General features: G+C 46.7%; 1 protein-coding gene across 1 annotated transcript in view; it reads right to left on the bottom strand.

The window, feature by feature from the left end:
• LOC106586950 (unconventional myosin-X) overlaps positions 1–22,579 on the bottom strand; it is a 265,626-nt gene that overhangs the window by 64,951 nt on the left and 178,096 nt on the right. The window contains exons 21-22 of the mRNA XM_082969251.1: positions 8,655–8,763; positions 500–606 (exon numbers count right to left, since the gene is read on the bottom strand). Coding sequence (XP_082825377.1) covers positions 500–606; positions 8,655–8,763 — 216 coding nt within the window. The remainder of the gene's footprint in view (positions 1–499; positions 607–8,654; positions 8,764–22,579) is intronic.

The raw sequence follows: 22,579 nt of genomic DNA on the forward strand, positions 1-22,579 counted from the left end.
AAACAAAAACATTCACACATGCATACTTAAATACATACAGCCCTCTTCCCCAGGCCCAGCTCCACTACCCTCCCTCAGCCCTCTTCCCCAGGCCCAGCTCCACTACCCACCCTCCAGCCCTCTTCCCCAGGCCCAGCTCCACTACCCACCCTCAGCCCTCTTCCCCAGGCCCAGCTCCACTACCCACCCTCCAGCCCTCTTCCCCAGGCCCAGCTCCACTACCCACCCTCCAGCCCTCTTCCCCAGGCCCAGCTCCACTACCCACCCTCCAGCCCTCTTCCCCAGGCCCAGCTCCACTACCCACCCTCCAGCCCTCTTCCCCAGGCCCAGCTCCACTACCCACCCTCCAGCCCTCTTCCCCAGGTCCAGCTCCACTACCCACCCTCCAGCCCTCTTCCCCAGGCCCAGCTCCACTACCCACCCTCCAGCCCTCTTCCCCAGGCCCAGCTCCACTACCCACCCTCCAGCCCTCTTCCCCAGGCCCAGCTCCACTACCCACCTTGCCACATAGCTGAGTATGTGTGCCCGGATCACCATTCCCGCCTGTCTCCGCACCTCTTCCCTCTCCTTCTCCAGCCTGAGTTCCAGCTCTTCCTTCAGGAACACCTGCAGGACAGTACACACGGCACGGTCGGGGAGGGGGGCAGAGAGAGAGAGGGGGGTGGTGTAGGTTAGATCCTGTAAGATAGTTCCTCTTCATAAGGTCCAAGGTGGGGGTGCTGTAGGCCCCTTGTGTTCCTTCACAGAGCAGAGCTGTAGGTTAGTTACCACTGATCCTGAATGTCACTGCAGAGAGCCCAGATGAATACTGCTACTGTGCTGCTACTGCTGCAGAGAGTCATAGTGTTGTGTTGTTAGTCCCACAGCGAGCGACCGTTCGGTCTATGTGTGTTTCCCTTCTGTTGCTCTCTATCTGGTTGCTACTGAGGTGACCAGGGAGAGGGAGGGAGAGAGAGAGAGAGAGAGAGAGAGAGAGAGAGAGAGAGAGAGAGAGAGAGAGAGAGAGAGAGAGAGAGAGAGAGAGAGAGAGAGAGAGAGAGAGAGACTAGAAGGGAAGAGGCCGAGAGAGCAGCCAGAGAGAGGGCAGGGAACTGAGGGACCCCACAGGGCAGCAAGACGAGGGGGGCCCGCGAGCAGAGAGTGGCAGGGAGACTGGAGGGGAGGGGCCCTGCTAGGCAGAGAGCAGCAGGGAGACTGGAGGGGAGGGGCCCTGCTAGGCAGAGAGTGGCAGGGAGACTGGAGGGTAGGGCCCTGCTAGGCAGAGAGCGGCAGGGAGACTGGAGGGGAGGGGCCCTGCTAGGCAGAGAGCAGCAGGGAGACTGGAGGGGAAGGGCCCTGCTAGGCAGAGAGCAGCAGGGAGACTGGAGGGGAAGGGCCCTGCTAGGCAGAGAGCGGCAGGGAGACTGGAGGGTAGGGCCCTGCTAGGCAGAGAGCGGCAGGGAGACTGGAGGGGAAGGGCCCTGCTAGGCAGAGAGTGGCAGGGAGACTGGAGGGGAGGGGCCCTGCTAGGCAGAGAGTGGCAGGGAGACTGGAGGGGAGGGGCCCTGCTAGGCAGAGAGTGGCAGGGAGACTGGAGGGGAGGGGCCCTGCTAGGCAGAGAGTGGCAGGGAGACTGGAGGGGAGGGGCCCTGCTAGGCAGAGAGCAGCAGGGAGACACAGAGGGGAGGGCCCTGCTAGGCAGAGAGTGGCAGGGAGACTGGAGGGGAGGGGAGAGGTAGGGGAAGGGAGAGAGAGGATGGCACTCCTCCAAAGAGCAGGACACACATTCTTGTCCTTGCCCTCATTAAGGAAGGAGGTTAAGAGACTTCTTCTACTGGGTGTAGTTAACCTTTCCTTTATACTCCAACATAATCACATTTGAAGAATTTATGACACTTTAAACCTTCACAGGTGCCTATAAATACATTTAGTATAAAGAGACAAGTGTATATGTCAAGGTATCCGAGGGCTGGGTGATATGGACAAAATATCATATGTAATGTTTCACCTTTTCCATAGTGTGGTATTTAACTGCACCTGCTGTTTTGATGAGTTGTAATAATATGAGTAGTGAGTGACTGTGATATCTAACAATTCCACAACAAATACCCAATACACACAAATACCTAATACACACAAATACACACAAATACCCAATACACACAAATACCTAATACACACAAATACACACAAATACCTAATACACACAAATACCTAATACACACAAATACACACAAATACCTAATACACACAAATACCTAATACACACAAATACACACAAATACCTAATACACACAAATACCTAATACACACAAATACCAAATACACACAAATACCAAATACACACAAATACCAAATACACACAAATACTCAATACACACAAATACCTAATACACACAAATACTCAATACACACAAATACTCAATACACACAAATACCTAATACACACAAATGCCTAATACACACAAATGCCTAATACACACAAATACCAAATACACACAAATGCCTAATACACACAAATACTCAATACACACAAATACTCAATACACACAAATACCAAATACACACAAATACCAAATACACACAAATACCCAATACACACAAATACTCAATACACACAAATACTCAATACACACAAATACCTAATACACACAAATACTCAATACACACAATACCTCCACTCTCAATACACACAAATACTCAATACACACAAATACTCAATACACACAAATACCTAATACACACAAATACATAATACACACAAATACATAATACACACAAATACTCAATACACACAAATACTCAATACACACAAATACTCAATACACACAAATACTCAATACACACAAATACCTAATACACACAAATACTCAATACACACAAATACTACATACACACAAATACTCAATACACACAAATATAAGTAAATGAATGGAATTAAGAATATATAAATATATGGATGAGCAATGACAGAGCAGCATAGACTAAGATACAGTAGAATAGGATAGAATACAGTATATACATATGAGATGAGTAATACAGTAGAATAGAATACAGTATATACATATGAGATGAGTAATACATAGACTAAGATACAGTAAGATAGTATAGAATACAGTATATACATATGAGATGAGTAATACAAGATATGTAAACATTATTAAAGTGACTAGTGATCCATTTATTAAAGTGGCCAACGATTCCGAGTCAGTATGTTGGCAGCAGCCTCTCTGTGCTAGTGATGGCTGTTTTAACAGTCTGATGGCCTTGAGATAGAAGCTGTTTTTCAGTCTCTCGGTCCCAGCTTTGATGCACCTGTACTGACCTCACCTTCTGGATGATAGCGGGGTGAACAGGCAGTGGCTCGGGTGGTTGTTGTCCTTGATGATCTTTTTGGCCTTCCTGTGACATCGGGTGGTGTAGGTGTCCTGGAGGGCAGGTAGTTTGCCCCCGGTGATGCGTTGTGCAGACCTCACTACCCTCTGGAGAGCCCTGCGGTTGTGGGCGGAGCAGTTGCCGGACCAGACGGTGTTACAGCCCGACGGGATGCTCTCAATTGTGCATCTGTAAAAGTTTGTGAGGGTTTTAGGTGACACGCCTCATTTCTTCAGACTCCTGAGGTTGTAGAGGTGCTGCTGCGCCTTCTTCACCACGCTGTCTGTGTGGGTGGACCATTTCAGTTTGTCAGTGATGTGTACGCCGAGGAACTTAAAACTCTCCACCTTCTCCAATACTGTCCCGTCAATGTGGATAGGGGCTGCTCCCTCCGCTGTTTCCTGAAGTCCACGATCATTTCCTTTTGTGGCCTTCCCTGTAGCTCAGTTGGTAGAGCATGGTGTTTGCAACGCCAGGGTTGTGGGTTCGATTCCCACGGGGGGCCAGTACGAAAAAGAATTTTTTTTTTTAATGAAATGTAAGTCGCTCTGGATAAGAGCGTCTGCTAAAAGACCAAAATGTAAATGTTTTATTGAGTGTGAGGTTATTTTCCTGACACCACACTCCGAGGGCCCTCACCTCCTCCCTGTAGGCCGTCTCATCATTGTTGGTAATCAAGCCTACCACTGTAGTGTCGTCTGCATGGCCACCCAGTGATGGATGAACAGGAGGGGGCTGAGCACGCAGCCTTGTGGGGCCCCAGCAGTGAGGATCAGCGGAGTGGAGGTGTTGTTTCCTACCTTCACCACCTGGGGGCGGCCATCTTCTAACCCCTGACCCAGTCATACTGGAGAACGGAGCCGTCCAGCCCTGTTCTAACCCTGACCCTTGACCCCTACATACTGGAGAACAATGTAGCTATTCTATACAGCTACACAATCAGACAGGCTACATGACAACAGAGCTTTACATAGCGTGCGTGTGTGTGTGTGCGTGTGCGTGTGTGCGTGTGTGTGTGTGTGTGTGTGCCAAGTATGTCCTGTGTGAACAGAGCAGTTCAGAGAGATGTGTTTTAACATAATGTATCCACTGTTAACAGGAACACACCACCCTGCTACACTTTAACCACACACCACCCTGCTACACTTTAACCACACACCACCCTGCTACGCTTTAACCACACACCACCCTGCTACACTTTAACCACACACCACCCTGCTACGCTTTAACCACACACCACCCTGCTACACTTTAACCACACACCACCCTGCTACGCTTTAACCACACACCACCCTGCTACGCTTTAACCACCCTGCTACGCTTTAACCACACAACACCCTGCTACACTTTAACCACACACCACCCTGCTACGCTTTAACCACACACCACCCTGCTACGCTTTAACCACACACCACCCTGCTACGCTTTAACCACGCACCACCCTGCTACGCTTTAACCACACACCACCCTGCTACGCTTTAACCACACACCACCCTGCTACGCTTTAACCACACACCACCCTGCTACGCTTTAACCACACACCACCCTGCTACGCTTTAACCACACACCACCCTGCTACGCTTTAACCACACACCACCCTGCTACACTTTAACCACACACCACCCTGCTACGCTTTAACCACACACCACCCTGCTACGCTTTAACCACACACCACCCTGCTACACTTTAACCACACACCGCTTTAACCACACACCACCCTGCTACACTTTAACCACACACACCACCCTGCTACACTTTAACCACACACCACCCTGCTACGCTTTAACCACACACCAGCCTGCTACGCCTGAGAGAGAGGCCAGCCTGCTACGCCTGAGAGAGAGGCCAGCCTGCTACGCCTGAGAGAGAGGCCAGCCTGCTACGCCTGAGAGAGAGGCCAGCCTGCTGAGCCTGAGAGAGAGGCCAGCCTGCTACGCCTGAGAGAGAGGCCAGCCTGCTGAGCCTGAGAGAGAGAGCCCCGCCTGCTGAGCCTGAGAGAGAGAGGCCAGCCTGCTACGCCTGAGAGAGAGGCCAGCCTGCTGAGCCTGAGAGAGAGAGCCCCGCCTGCTGAGCCTGAGAGAGAGAGGCCAGCCTGCTACGCCTGAGAGAGAGGCCAGCCTGCTACGCCTGAGAGAGAGGCCAGCCTGCTACGCCTGAGAGAGAGGCCAGCCTGCTACGCCTGAGAGAGAGGCCAGCCTGCTACGCCTGAGAGAGAGGCCACCATGCTACGCCTGAGAGAGAGGCCAGCCTGCTACGCCTGAGAGAGAGGCCAGCCTGCTACGCCTGAGAGAGAGGCCAGCCTGCTACGCCTGAGAGAGAGGCCACCATGCTACGCCTGAGAGAGAGGCCAGCCTGCTACGCCTGAGAGAGAGGCCAGCCTGCTACGCCTGAGAGAGAGGCCAGCCTGCTACGCCTGAGAGAGAGAGCCCCGCCTGCTGAGCCTGAGAGAGAGAGGCCAGCCTGCTACGCCTGAGAGGCCACCATGCTACGCCTGAGAGAGAGGCCAGCCTGCTACGCCTGAGAGAGAGGCCAGCCTGCTACGCCTGAGAGAGAGGCCAGCCTGCTACGCCTGAGAGAGAGGCCAGCCTGCTACGCCTGAGAGAGAGGCCCAGCCTGCTACGCCTGAGAGAGAGATCAGCCTGATACGCCTGAGAGAGAGGCCAGCCTGCTACGCCTGAGAGAGAGGCCAGCCTGCTACGCCTGAGAGAGAGGCCAGCCTGCTACGCCTGAGAGAGAGGCCAGCCTGCTACGCCTGAGAGAGAGGCCAGCCTGCTACGCCTGAGAGAGAGGCCAGCCTGCTACGCCTGAGAGAGAGGCCAGCCTAGAGATGATTTATCACTCTGAGGGTCCCAGACAACATCTCTCTTCCTCCATGACACACCTAGGACTAAAACCCACACAGAGAGACAGACCACCAGTAAACCACCATTCTCTGTAGCCTATCACCTGAAACCCCTATTCTATCCTATTCCACCAGTCAGATCCTCCATACAGAGAGACAGACCACCAATCAGATCCTCCACACAGAGAGACAGACCACCAATCAGATCCTCCACACAGAGAGACAGACCACCAATCAGATCCTCCACACAGAGAGACAGACCACCAATCAGATCCTCCACACAGAGAGACAGACCAGAGAGACAGACCACAAATCAGATCCTCCATACAGAGAGACAGACCACCAATCAGATCCTCCACACAGAGAGACAGACCACCAATCAGATCCTCCACACAGAGAGACAGACCACCAATCAGATCCTCCACACAGAGAGACAGACCACCAATCAGATCCTCCATACAGAGAGACAGACCACCAATCAGATCCTCCACACAGAGAGACAGACCACCAATCAGATCCTCCATACAGAGAGACAGACCACCAATCAGATCCTCCACATACAGAGAGACAGACCACCAATCAGATCCTCCACACAGAGAGACAGACCACCAATCACATCCTCCACACAGAGAGACAGACCACCAATCAGATCCTCCACATACAGAGAGACAGACCACCAATCAGATCCTCCACACAGAGAGACAGACCACCAATCAGATCCTCCACACAGAGAGACAGACCACCAATCAGATCCTCCACATACAGAGAGACAGACCACCAATCAGATCCTCCACACAGAGAGACAGACCCTCTTTCTGACTGCTTTCAGCTCCTGGCCTTTATCCCAGCTCCTGGCCTTTATCCCAGCTCCTGGCCTTTATCCCAGCTCCTGGCCTTTATCCCAGCTCCTGGCCTTTATCCCAGCTCCTGGCCTTTATCCCAGCTCCTGGCCTTTATCCCAGCTCCTGGCCTTTATCCCACACTACACAGTATCATGAAGATGAATCATACTACAGATCCCACAATGCATTGCATCATGAAGCCAGCAGCCGTACCTCCCTGTCATGGAGCTAACTTCTGAATCATACTACAGGTCCCACAATGCAGTGCATCATGAAGCCAGCAGCCGTACCTCCCTGTCATGGAGCTAACTTCTGAATCATACTACAGGTCCCACAATGCATTGCATCATGAAGCCAGCAGCCGTACCTCCCTGTCATGGAGCTAACTTCTGAATCATACTACAGATCCCACAATGCAGTGCATCATGAAGCCAGCAGCCGTACCTCCCTGTCATGGAGCTAACTTCTGAATCATACTACAGGTCCCACAATGCAGTGCATCATGAAGCCAGCAGCCGTACCTCCCTGTCATGGAGCTAACTTCTGAATCATACTACAGGTCCCACAATGCAGTGCATCATGAAGCTAAGACAGAAGTTAGCTACAGCCTTCCCTGTAGCTCAGTTGGTAGAGCATGGTGTTTGCAACGCCAGGGTTGTGGGTTCGATTCCCACGGGGGGCCAGCACAGGGGAAAAAATAAATAAAAATGTATGAAATGAAATGTATGCATTCACTACTGTAAGTCTCTCTGGATAAGAGCGTCTGCTAAATGACTAAAATGTAAAGACTGGTAGAAGACTTGGTGACAGACAACTGGCCAAAGCAAATGCAGTCTTGAGTGAGTAATTTGGTTTGTTACACGTAACAGACCTGTAGCTATACGACGTTCTGAACTCAGAGGATATCCTGTTGTTGTTGACTACTGAACATGACTGACCCAGAGACAGGTAGACATTACTTATGGCTGCTGGGGAAGGTTTGACTTAAGGAAGAGAGACATTATCCTCTGATTGTGTAGCTGTCCCAGCTGGGTTGTCAGACTGAAGCTTGTGTAACTGTCCCTGTTCTTCTCCCTCTCTGCCTGCCCCTGACCCCCCAGCCCCGCCCCCCCGTGCCGATCCCCGACCCCCTCGCCCCAGCCCGCCCCCCCGAGCCGACACCCGCCCCCTCAGCCCTCAGTCCCTGTTCTTCTCCCTTCTCTGTAACTGATCACCCTGAAACCCCCTCAGCCCTCAGTCCCTGTTCTTCTCCCTTCTCTGTAACTGATCACCCTGAAACCCCCTCAGCCCTCAGTCCCTGTTCTTCTCCCTTCTCTGTAACTGATCACCCTGAAACCCCCTCAGCCCTCAGTCCCTGTTCTTCTCCCTTCTCTGTAACTGATCACCCTGAAACCCCCTCAGCCCTCAGTCCCTGTTCTTCTCCCTTCTCTGTAACTGATCACCCTGAAACCCCCTCAGCCCTCAGTCCCTGTTCTTCTCCCTTCTCTGCAACTGATCACCCTGAAACCCCCTCAGCACACATTACAGGTAGCACAGTACAGTCTGTGACGGTGTGTGTGTGTGTGTGTGTGTGTGTGTGTGTGTGTGTGTGAGACGCGTCGTCGGGGCCAGCATACCTTAGTCTTCCCCAGCTGCCAGTCTCTCTTGGCGGGGTCGTATGTCATCAGCAGCTCTGTACACCTCCCTCTCTGGTCATCTGTCTGACGGCTGTCTTTCATCACGTACCTGCACGGAGAACACAGATCAGGCACAGAGAACACACACACACACACACACACACACACACACACACACACACACACACACACACACACACACACACACACACACACACACACACACACACACACACACACACACACACACATATCCCAGCTAGCATATTTAGTTCCTCGGAAGTTGTGGTAACGTCTGTTTTTTGGTTTCACATTGGTTGTGGGAATGGAACCATTCGTTTCCTGACCGGTAAAACTGAAAGATTTCCTGTTCAGGGAAGGTTTATTTCTAGGTTGCAGGGAGGTTCTGAGGGGGTTCTACTCTGGTTCCTTGAATGTTTTCCAGGGAGGTTCTGAGGGGGTTCTACTCTGGTTCCTTGAATGTTTTCCAGGGAGGTTCTGAGGGGGTTCTACTCTGCTTCCTTGAATGTTTTCCAGGGAGGTTCTGAGGGGGTTCTACTCTGGTTCCTTGAATGTTTTCCAGGGAGGTTCTGATGGGGTTCTACTCTGGTTCCTTGAATGTTTTCCAGGGAGGTTCTGAGGGGGTTCTACTCTGGTTCCTTGAATGTTTTCCAGGGAGGTTCTGAGGGGGTTCTACTCTGGTTCCTTGAATGTTTTCCAGGGAGGTTCTGAGGGGGTTCTACTCTGGTTCCTTGAATGTTTTCCAGGGAGGTTCTGAGGGGGTTCTACTCTGGTTCCTTGAATGTTTTCCAGGGAGGTTCTGAGGGGGTTCTACTCTGGTTCCTTGAATGTTTTCCAGGGAGGTTCTGAGGGGGTTCTACTCTGGTTCCTTGAATGTTTTCCAGGGAGGTTCTGATGGGGTTCTACTCTGGTTCCTTGAATGTTTTCCAGGGAGGTTCTGAGGGGGTTCTACTCTGGTTCCTTGAATGTTTTCCAGGGAGGTTCTGAGGGGGTTCTACTCTGGTTCCTTGAATGTTTTCCAGGGAGGTTCTGAGGGGGTTCTACTCTGGTTCCTTGAATGTTTTCCAGGGAGGTTCTGAGGGGGTTCTACTCTGGTTCCTTGAATGTTTTCCAGGGAGGTTCTGAGGGGGTTCTACTCTGGTTCCTTGAATGTTTTCCAGGGAGGTTCTGAGGGGGTTTTACTCTGGTTCCTTGAATGTTTTCCAGGGAGGTTCTGAGGGGGTTCTACTCTGGTTCCTTGAATGTTTTCCAGGGAGGTTCTGAGGGGGTTCTACTCTGGTTCCTTGAATGTTTTCCAGGGAGGTTCTGAGGGGGTTCTACTCTGGTTCCTTGAATGTTTTCCAGGGAGGTTCTGAGGGGGTTCTACTCTGGTTCCTTGAATGTTTTCCAGGGAGGTTCTGAGGGGGTTTTACTCTGGTTCCTTGAATGTTTTCCAGGGAGGTTCTGAGGGGGTTCTACTCTGGTTCCTTGAATGTTTTCCAGGGAGGTTCTGAGGGGGTTCTACTCTGGTTCCTTGAATGTTTTTCTGGAAGGTTTTATTAACGCTCTGAGAATGGAAATTACAGGTTACTTATATGTAGATATTGTATTCTAGTCATGGTTCATCCTATGGATGACGGCGCCGGAGGAGATGGCTGCCGTTTTACGAACTCCTAACCAAATTGTGCTATTGTGTGTTTTTCTGCGTTATTTGTAACGTTTTGTACATAAATGTTTCTGCCACCATGTCTAATGACCGAAAAGAGCTTCTAGATATCAGCACAGCGATTACTCAACCCGCAATGGACTTTTTCTTTAACGAGTCGGACGAGAAGGATTTACTTTCAGATGCCCGATAAGGCCCTCATCCCCCGTCATTCGCAGGAGAACGAGACGGAGACATCGGGGACGAAGGTCTGGGTGCCTTGTAAGGATCCGAAACGAGCGGTTTAATCTCCTATTAGCCATCGGTCCTATTAGCCATCGGTCCTGTTAGCCATCGGTCCTGTTAGCCATCGGTCCTATTAGCCATCGGTCCTATTAGCCATCGGTCCTGTTAGCCATCGGTCCTATTAGCCATCGGTCCTATTAGCCATCGGTCCTGTTAGCCATCGGTCCTATTAGCCATCGGTCCTATTAGCCATCGGTCCTGTTAGCCATCGGTCCGCCTCGGCATTAGCCATCGGTCCTATTAGCCATCGGTCCTGTTAGCCATCGGTCCTGTTAGCCATCGGTCCTGTTAGCCATCGGTCCTGTTAGCCATCGGTCCTGTTAGCCATCGGTCCTGTTAGCCATCGGTCCTGTTAGCCATCGGTCCTGTTAGCCATCGGTCCTGTTAGCCATCGGTCCTATTAGCCATCGGTCCTGTTAGCCATCGGTCCTATTAGCCATCGGTCCTATTAGCCATCGGTCCTATTAGCCATCGGTCCTGTTAGCCATCGGTCCTGTTAGCCATCGGTCCAGTTAGCCATCGGTCCTATTAGCCATCGGTCCTGTTAGCCATCGGTCCTATTAGCCATCGGTCCTGTTAGCCATCGGTCCTGTTAGCCATCGGTCCTATTAGCCATCGGTCCAGTTAGCCATCGGTCCTGTTAGCCATCGGTCCTGTTAGCCATCGGTCCTGTTAGCCATCGGTCCTGTTAGCCATCGGTCCTGTTAGCCATCGGTCCTATTAGCCATCGGTCCTGTTAGCCATCGGTCCTGTTAGCCATCGGTCCTATTAGCCATCGGTCCTGTTAGCCATCGGTCCTATTAGCCATCGGTCCTGTTAGCCATCGGTCCTATTAGCCATCGGTCCTGTTAGCCATCGGTCCTGTTAGCCATCGGTCCTATTAGCCATCGGTCCTGTTAGCCATCGGTCCTGTTAGCCATCGGTCCTGTTAGCCATCGGTCCTGTTAGCCATCGGTCCTGTTAGCCATCGGTCCTATTAGCCATCGGTCCTATTAGCCATCGGTCCTATTAGCCATCGGTCCTGTTAGCCATCGGTCCTATTAGCCATCGGTCCTGTTAGCCATCGGTCCTATTAGCCATCGGTCCTGTTAGCCATCGGTCCTATTAGCCATCGGTCCTGTTAGCCATCGGTCCTGTTAGCCATCGGTCCTGTTAGCCATCGGTCCTGTTAGCCATCGGTCCTATTAGCCATCGGTCCTGTTAGCCATCGGTCCTATTAGCCATCGGTCCTGTTAGCCATCGGTCCTATTAGCCATCGGTCCTGTTAGCCATCGGTCCTGTTAGCCATCGGTCCTATTAGCCATCGGTCCTATTAGCCATCGGTCCTGTTAGCCATCGGTCCTGTTAGCCATCGGTCCTGTTAGCCATCGGTCCTGTTAGCCATCGGTCCTATTAGCCATCGGTCCTGTTAGCCATCGGTCCTGTTAGCCATCGGTCCTGTTAGCCATCGGTCCTGTTAGCCATCGGTCCTATTAGCCATCGGTCCTATTAGCCATCGGTCCTATTAGCCATCGGTCCTATTAGCCATCGGTCCTGTTAGCCATCGGTCCTGTTAGCCATCGGTCCTATTAGCCATCGGTCCTGTTAGCCAGCGTACAATCAATGGAAAATAAAATAGACTAACTATGATCTGTCACACTCTTCGTCGTCTGAAGATATAGAGAAATCGTCGTCGGAGAAAGTGGACCAATACGCAGCGGGGGTTATGTGTACTCATCTTCTTTTTATTATGGATAAGAAGGTAAACCAAATAAAACACGTACACAGGAACAACACCACGACGACGACTAACATGCTTGTAAGGCACAAAGCTATACACAGCAATTAGTCTCCCACAACTCACAAACCCAAACACCTACCTATATATAGGACTCTCAATCAGAGGCAACCACAAATACCCAAACCTAAACATAGAAAACTAGACAGAACGTAGAAATACAAACCTAGAACATAACCCAAAACCCAGAACTAACAAATCAAACACCCTAAATACACAACCAACCACCCCGAACCACATAAAACAAATACCCCTCTGCCACGTCCTGACCAAACTACAATAACAAATACCCCTCTGCCACGTCCTGACCAAACTACAATAACAAATACCCCTCTGCCACGTCCTGACCAAACTACAATAACAAATAACCCTCTGCCACGTCCTGACCAAACTACAATAACAAATACCCCTCTGCCACGTCCTGACCAAACTACAATAACAAATAACCCCTAATACTGGTCAGAAAAATAGCTTTTCTTTCAAAAACAAGGACATTTCTAAGTGACCCCAAACTTTTGAAAGGTAGTGTATACGTGATCATGTCCACCAGCTATGAGTTATCCAGACAGAAAAGAGAAACAGGCTTAATAACATTTCGATTCAGAGCAATAAATAATCCCAGGACCTTCAGATCCCATGACGGTGACGTTAATGCTAAAAACCCTGTCATCAACACATTATCTTGACACCATTCAAATGGACAGTCTGGCGAGGACGGGAAGCTGGACAGTCTGGTGAGGACGGGAAGCTGGACAGTCTGGCGAGGACGGGAAGCTGGACAGTCTGGCGAGGACGGGAAGCTGGACAGTCTGGCGAGGACGGGAAGCTGGACAGTCTGGCGAGGACGGGAAGCTGGACAGTCTGGCGAGGACGGGAAGCTGGACAGTCTGGCGAGGACGGGAAGCTGGACAGTCTGGCGTGGACGGGAAGCTGGACAGTCTGGCGAGGACGGGAAGCTGGACAGTCTGGTGAGGACGGGAAGCTGGACAGTCTGGTGAGGACGGGAAGCTGGACAGTCTGGTGAGGACAGGAAGCTGGTTGTTGTTGTTCATTCACTCAGTACTGATTGAACGTTAAACGTGAAGATGAAGTGATAACCTCTTGGGGCTAGGTGGGACGCTAGCGTGCCACCCGTGGTGCACTCCATCAACAGCAGGTGCATTTCAAGAGCGGCAAATTTGAATCCAAATAAATGTCAAAATTCAAATTTTTCAAAAATACAACTATGTTACACCATTTGAAAGATAAACATCTCCTTAATCTAACCACGTTTTACGATTTCAAAAAGGTTTTACGGCGAAAGCATAAATTTAGAGTATGTTAGGACAGTACATTTACAAGAGTTGTGTGTAATGTTTTGTCAAGTCAAAGACAGGGTCACCAAAACCATAAAACCAGCTAAAATGATGCACTAACCTTTTACAATCTCCATCAGATGACACTCCTAGGACATTATGTTAGACAATGCATGCATTTTTAGTTCTATCAAGTTCATTTTTATATCCAAAAACAGCGTTTTACTATGGCATTGATGTTGAGGAAATCGTTTCCCTCCAATAACCGGCAGTCAAGTCAGCGTCAGAAATTAAATAATTAAAATTAGAAAACATTGTTAAAATATTATATTGTCATTTAAAGAATTATAGATTTACATCTCTTGAACGCAATCAACTTGCCAGATTTAAAAATAACCTTACTGGGAAATCACACTTTGCAATAATCTGAGCACTGCGCCCAGAAAAATACGCGTTGCGATACAGACTAGACGTCATGTTGGGGAGATCTAAAATCGAAAATACTATGTAAATAATCCATTACCTTTGATTCTCTTCATCAGATGTCACTTCCAGGTATCACAGGTCCATAACGAATGTAGTTTTGTTCAAAAAAGCTCATCATTTATGTCCAAAAATCTCCGTCTTGTTAGCACATGATCTAAGCCAGCCGGACTTCTCGTCATGAACGAGGGGAAAAAATATATTTCCGTTCGTTCAAACATGTCAAACGTTGTATAGCATAAATCATTAGGGCCTTTTTTAACCAGAACATGAATAATATTCAAGGTGGACGAATGCATACTCTTTTATAACGTATTGGAACGAGGGTACCCAACATGAAGTAGCGCGCCAGGTGTCTAATGGGACATCACCGTTCCATGGCTCTTGTTCGGTCAGATCTCCCTCCAGAAGACTCAAAACACTTTGTAAAGGCTGGTGACATCTAGTGGAAGCAATAGGAAGTGCCAAAATATTCCTAAACCCCTGTGTTTTTCAATGGGATAGGTTTAAAGTCAATACAACACATCAGGTATCCACTTCCTGTCAGAAAATGTCTCAGGGTTTTGCCTGCCAAATGAGTTCTGTTATACTCACAGACACCATTCAAACAGTTTTGGAAACTTTAGAGTGTTTTCTATCCATATATAATAAGTATATGCATATTCTAGTTACTGGGTAGGATTAGTAACCAGATTAAATCGGGTACATTTTTTTTATCCAGACGTGCAAATGCTGCCCCCTAGACCCAACAGGTTAACAACAGTCACATACTAACCGAGCTAGCTAGCATGATGTTGGTGTTCTTTAACCAAGTTAGCTAGCATGATGTTGGTGTTCTCTAACCAAGCTAGCTAGCATGATGTTAGTGTTCTTTAACCAAGCTAGCTAGCATGATGTTGGTGTTCTCTAACCAAGCTAGCTAGCATGATGTTGGTGTTCTTTAACCGAGCTAGCTAGCATGATGTTGGTGTTCTTTAACCAAGCTAGCTAGCATGATGTTGGTGTTCTCTAACCAAGCTAGCTAGCATGATGTTGGTGTTCTCTAACCAAGCTAGCTAGCATGATGTTGGTGTTCTTTAACCGAGCTAGCTAGCATGATGTTGGTGTTCTTTAACCAAGCTAGCTAGCATGATGTTGGTGTTCTCTAACCAAGCTAGCTAGCATGATGTTGGTGTTCTTTAACCAAGCTAGCTAGCATGATGTTGGTGTTCTTTAACCAAGCTAGCTAGCATGATGTTGGTGTTCTCTAACCAAGCTAGCTAGCATGATGTTGGTGTTCTTTAACCAAGCTAGCTAGCATGATGTTGGTGTTCTCTAACCGAGCTAGCTAGCATGATGTTGGTGTTCTTTAACCAAGCTAGCTAGCATGATGTTGGTGTTCTTTAACCGAGCTAGCTAGCATGATGTTGGTGTTCTTTAACCAAGCTAGCTAGCATGATGTTGGTGTTCTTTAACCAAGCTAGCTAGCATGATGTTGGTGTTCTTTAACCAAGCTAGCTAGCATGATGTTGGTGTTCTTTAACCAAGCTAGCTAGCATGATGTTGGTGTTCTTTAACCAAGCTAGCTAGCATGATGTTGGTGTTCTTTAACCGAGCTAGCTAGCATGATGTTGGTGTTCTTTAACCGAGCTAGCTAGCATGATGTTGGTGTTCTTTAACCAAGCTAGCTAGCATGATGTTGGTGTTCTTTAACCAAGCTAGCTAGCATGATGTTGGTGTTCTTTAACCAAGCTAGCTAGCATGATGTTGGTGTTCTTTAACCAAGCTAGCTAGCATGATGTTGGTGTTCTCTAACCAAGCTAGCTAGCATGATGTTGGTGTTCTTTAACCAAGCTAGCTACTTTTTACTTGGATGGCGACCTAAAGTTTTGGGGAACACATTGAGAAAGTAACTTGACACTGTGTTGATCAAGTTACTGATCGTGGACTTCAGGAATCAGCAGAGGAAGCACCCCCCTATCCACATCGACGGGACCGCAGTGGAGAAGGTGACAAGCTTCAAGTTTGACGATCTGAAATGGACCACCCACACAGACAGCGTGGTGAAGAAGGCGCAACAGAACCTCTTCAACCTCAGGAGGCTTAAGAAATTTGGCTTGTCACCGAAAACCCTCACAAACTTTTACAGATGCAGAATTGAGAGCATCCTGTCGGGCTGTATCACCGCCTGGTACGGCAACCGCAGGGCTCTCCAGATGGTAGTGCGGTCTGCCCAACACATCACCGGGGGCAAACTACCTGCCCTCCAGGACACCTACACCACCCGATGTCACAGGAAGGCCAAAAAGATCATCAAGGACAACAACCACCCGAGCCACTGCCTGTTCACCCCACTACCATCCAGAAGGTGAGGTCAGTACAGGTGCATCAAAGCTGGGACCGAGAGACTGAAAAACAGCTTCTACCTCAAGGCCATCAGACTGTTAAATAGCCATCACTAGCCAGCTACCACCCGGTTACTCAGCCCTGCACCTTAGAGGCTGCTGCCCCATATACATAGACATGGAATCACTGGTCACTTTAATAATGGAACACTAGTCACTTTAATAATGTTTACATACTGCTTTACTCATCTCATATGTATCTACTGTATTCTATTCTACTGTATTACTCATCTCATATGTATATACTGTATTATATTCTACTGTATTACTCATCTCATATGTATATACTGTATTCTATTCTACTGTATTACTCATCTCATATGTATCTACTGTACTCTATTCTACTGTATTACTCATCTCATATGTATCTACTGTATTCTATTCTACTGTATTACTCATCTCATATGTATCTACTGTATTCTATTCTACTGTATTACTCATCTCATATGTATCTACTGTACTCTATTCTACTGTATTACTCATCTCATATGTATCTACTGTATTCTATTCTACTGTATTACTCATCTCATATGTATCTACTGTATTCTATTCTACTGTATTACTCATCTCATATGTATCTACTGTATTCTATTCTACTGTATTTTAGTCAATGCCCCTCCTACATGCTCAATCTAATATTTATATATTTCTTAATTCCATCTTTTACTTTTAGATTAGTGTGTATTGTTGTGAATTGTTAGATATTACTGCACTGTTGGAGCTAGGAACACAAGCATTTAGTTAGATATTACTGCACTGTTGGAGCTGGGAACACAAGCATTTAGTTAGATATTACTGCACTGTTGGAGCTGGGAACACAAGCATTTAGTTAGATATTACTGTTGGAGCTGGGAGCACAAGCATTTAGTTAGATATTACTGTTGGAGCTAGAAACACCAGCATTTAGTTAGATATTACTGCACTGTTGGAGCTGGGAACACAAGCATTTAGTTAGATATTACTGTTGGAGCTAGAAACACAAGCATTTAGTTAGATATTACTGTTGGAGCTGGGAACACAAGCATTTAGTTAGATATTACTGCACTGTTGGAGCTAGAAACACAAGCATTTAGTTAGATATTACTGTTGGAGCTAGGAACACAAGCATTTAGTTAGATATTACTGCACTGTTGGAGCTGGGAACACAAGCATTTAGTTAGATATTAATGCACTGTTGGAGCTAGGAACACAAGCATTTAGTTAGATATTACTGCACTGTTGGAGCTGGGAACACAAGCATTTAGTTAGATACTACTGTTGGAGCTAGAAACACAAGCATTTAGTTAGATATTACTGTTGGAGCTAGAAACACAAGCATTTAGTTAGATATTACTGTTGGAGCTGGGAACACAAGCATTTAGTTAGATATTACTGTTGGAGCTAGGAACACAAGCATTTAGTTAGATATTACTGCATTGTTGGAGCTAGAAACACAAGCATTTAGTTAGATATTACTGTTGGAGCTAGGAACACAAGCATTTAGTTAGATATTACTGTTGGAGCTGGGAACACAAGCATTTAGTTAGATATTACTGTACTGTTGGAGCTGGGAACACAAGCATTTAGTTAGATATTACTGTTGGAGCTAGAAACACAAGCATTTAGTTAGATATTACTGTTGGAGCTAGGAACACAAGCATTTAGTTAGATATTACTGCACTGTTGGAGCTAGAAACACAAGCATTTAGTTAGATATTACTGTTGGAGCTAGGAACACAAGCATTTAGTTAGATATTACTGCACTGTTGGAGCTGGAAACACAAGCATTTAGTTAGATATTACTGCACTGTTGGAGCTAGAAACACAAGCATTTAGTTAGATATTACTGTTGGAGCTAGGAACACAAGCATTTAGTTAGATATTACTGTTGGAGCTGGGAGCACAAGCATTTAGTTAGATATTACTGTACTGTTGGTGCTAGAAACACAAGCATTTAGTTAGATATTACTGTACTGTTGGTGCTAGAAACACAAGCATTTAGTTAGATATTACTGTTGGAGCTGGGAACACAAGCATTTAGTTAGATATTACTGTTGGAGCTAGAAACACAAGCATTTAGTTAGATATTACTGTTGGAGCTGGGAACACAAGCATTTAGTTAGATATTACTGTTGGTGCTAGAAACACAAGCATTTAGTTAGATATTACTGTTGGAGCTGGGAACACAAGCATTTAGTTAAATATTACTGTTGGAGCTAGAAACACAAGCATTTAGTTAGATATTACTGCACTGTTGGAGCTAGAAACACAAGCATTTAGTTAGATATTACTGTACTGTTGGTGCTAGAAACACAAGCATTTAGTTAGATATTACTGCACTGTTGGAGCTAGAAACACAAGCATTTAGTTAGATATTACTGTTGGAGCTGGGAACACAAGCATTTAGTTAGATATTACTGTTGGAGCTAGAAACACAAGCATTTAGTTAGATATTACTGTTGGAGCTAGAAACAAAAGCATTTAGTTAGATATTAGTGTTGGAGCTGGGAACACAAGCATTTAGTTAGATATTACTGTTGGAGCTGGGAACACAAGCATTTAGTTAGATATTACTGCACTGTTGGAGCTAGAAACACAAGCATTTAGTTAGATATTACTGCACTGTTGGAGCTGGGAACACAAGCATTTCGCTACACCCACAATAACATCTGCTAAATATGTGTATGTGACCAATACAATGTGATTTGATCAGTCAGCACACATCTGGATTCTAAAGACAAGAAGGAAATGTCATTGAAAGAGGAGGAAGCCGACAATCAATGTTACAGCTGTAACGTTGCTAAGCAACCCAGATCGACTAGCGTACGGAGTAACGTTACCTAGCTACTGTAACGTTGCTAAGCAACCCAGATCGACTAGCGTACGGCGTAACGTTACCTAGCTGCTGTAACGTTGCTAAGCAACCCAGATCGACTAGCGTACGGAGTAACGTTACCTAGCTACTGTAACGTTGCTAAGCAACCCAGATCGACTAGCGTACGGCGTAACGTTACCTAGCTGCTGTAACGTTGCTAAGCAACCCAGATCGACTAGCGTACGGAGTAACGTTACCTAGCTACTGTAACGTTGCTAAGCAACCCAGATCGACTAGCGTACGGAGTAACGTTACCTAGCTACTGTAACGTTGCTAAGCAACCCAGATCGACTAGCGTACGGAGTAACGTTACCTAGCTGCTGTAACGTTGCTAAGCAACCCAGATCGACTAGCGTACGGAGTAACGTTACCTAGCTGCTGTAACGTTGCTAAGCAACCCAGATCGACTAGCGTACGGCGTAACGTTACCTAGCTACTGTAACGTTGCTAAGCAACCCAGATCGACTAGCGTACGGAGTAACGTTACCTAGCTACTGTAACGTTGCTAAGCAACCCAGATCGACTAGCGTACGGAGTAACGTTACCTAGCTGCTGTAACGTTGCTAAGCAACCCAGATCGACTAGCGTACGGCGTAACGTTACCTAGCTGCTGTAACGTTGCTAAGCAACCCAGATCGACTAGCGTACGGCGTAACGTTACCTAGCTGCTGTAACGTTGCTAAGCAACCCAGATTGACTAGCGTACGGAGTAACGTTACCTAGCTACTGTAACGTTGCTAAGCAACCCAGCTTGACTAGCCTACGGAGTAACGTTACCTAGCTACTGTAACGTTGCTAAGCAACCCAGATTGACTAGCGTACGGCGTAATGTTATCTAGCTACTGTACGTTGCTAAGCAACCCAGATCAACTAGCGTATGGCGTAACGTTATCTAGCTACTGTAACGTTGCTAAGCAACCCAGATTGACTAGCGTACAGAGTAACGTTTGCTAACATTAATGTTAGACGAGCAAAGCCCACTGCATGTATTATACTTAAGCAGCGTGGCAGTTTCCCAAAGTTTGGTGCTGACTATGAACTTTACTAAGCTAGCTAGCTAGCTGTGCTTTGTGGAAAGATATGGGCGATATTGTCAACATTGAGTTGTGTCGGTGCACGATCTGTCCATACAGCAAAATGTTACAGCCTTGTTACTAGCAGAGCACAAACAAATAAGCACACATTAGATAGTGAACGTCCTTGGCTGCTATTGCCATTTAGATTACATGCAAGTATCAAGGCCAACAGTTTACACAGATGACTTCAGCCATGTGAAAGACCTTCCACAGCAAAATGTAGCTAGCTTCCTTTGCTTGTAGCTTGCCTCTCATCTGACTGGCGTTAGCTAGCTACTAGCGCTGTTGCTGCAAAACACAAGTGCTTTGGTCCAGTATTATCCAAGTGCTTTGGTCCAGTATTATCCAAGTGCTTTGGTCCAGTATTATCCAAGTGCTTTGGTCCAGTATTATCCAAGGTGCTTTGGTCCAGTATTATCCAAGTGCTTTGGTCCAGCCATATCCTCTGTGGCTCAGTTGGTAGAGCATGGTGTTTGCAACGCCAGGGTTGTGCGTTCGATTCCCACGGGGGACCAGTACGGAGAAAAAAAATGTATGAAATGTATGCATTCACTACTGTAAGTCGCTCTGGATAAGAGCGTCTGCTAAATGACTAAAATGTAAAATGTATTAGAACTCTGAGATTCGGCTGTAAAGCAGAACATTGTTGGTTCTTAACGGACAGAAATTAGCATGTGAGAGTGATAAATTATACATTTAATAAAAGCTGTTGCACCCTACAAACTTAGTCAATCAGACAGTTTTTTAAAGTCCAATGATCACTTTATGTACACTATAGTCTCGTTTTAATCATTGCGTCTAGAATTTGAGCTAGGCGAGCGCAGAAAATACTATGAAAACTCAATTGCTAAAGATTGTGTTAAAAAAAAAACCCCGGTATGTGCTTCTAGGTAACAGAACCTAGTTAAATAAAAACATAATAAATAAAATAAATATTATTATTATATAATATAAATATAATAAAAACAAATGTAAATAAAGAAAAAAACGGGTGGCTCAAGACGAGAGGCGGGGAGTGTTTTTTGTTCCTCCAATCAAGTTGATTTGTGGATTTTCATCGAGATTTGAATTTAACATTGAGCTTCAACCCATTGCCATTGTAAAGGGTGGCAGGGAAGTCAGGCGCAGGAGAACGAACTTGGTATAAACCGAGTCGTTTAATAAGTGCTTCACAAAAAACTCCGAAAACCAACATATACAAATTTAAAAAAAAAAGTAGGTACAAAACCCGTCGCACACCAGAACATAAAACTTCCACATAACATACGATCAAACAATCACCGAGTGAAACAGAGGGTTAAATACACAACATGATTCATTGATGGGATTGGAACCAGGTGTGGTAGGAAGACAAGACAAAACAAATGGAAAATGAGAAATGGATCAGCGATGGCTAGAAGGTCGGTGACGTCGAACCGCCCGAACAAGGAGAGGGACCGACTTCGGCCGAAGTCGTGACAGCCATACTATTGCGGAGGCGATACATACCATTTATATATATATATTTATATACCGAACCCGTTCTAATATTTCAGACGTTTTTTTTTTGTTTTTGAATTATGTGTGTGTTATGTTATTGTATTGTTAGATAGAAACAGAAGCATTCCAATGCACAGCCGCGATAACATATCCCAATCTGTGTATGAGCGAATAGTTTTACAGTCTATTGATATGTATTACTATGTTATTTTACACCCAGAAGATAGTATGGTACAGTGCAATGAGCAGACCGAGAAAGATCCATACTGTAGTGTATCAGTGCATAGGACCAAGATACTGTAGTATCAGTGAGTAGATAGTATCAGTGTGTAGTATTAGTGTGTAGATACTGTAGTATCAGTGTGTAGATACTGTAGTATCAGTGTATAGATACTGTAGTATCAGTGTGTAGATACTGTAGTATCAGTGAGTAGTATTAGTGTGTAGATACTGTAGTATCAGTGTATAGATACTGTAGTATCAGTGTGTAGATACTGTAGTATCAGTGTGTAGTATTAGTGTGTAGATACTGTAGTATCAGTGTGTAGATACTGTAGTATCAGTGTATAGATACTGTAGTATTAGTGTGTAGATACTGTAGTATCAGTGTGTAGATACTGTAGTAT

This window comes from Salmo salar, chromosome 25 (genome assembly GCF_965601325.2).
Source record: "Salmo salar chromosome 25, fSalSal1, whole genome shotgun sequence".
Classification (NCBI taxonomy): Eukaryota; Metazoa; Chordata; class Actinopteri; order Salmoniformes; family Salmonidae; genus Salmo; species Salmo salar.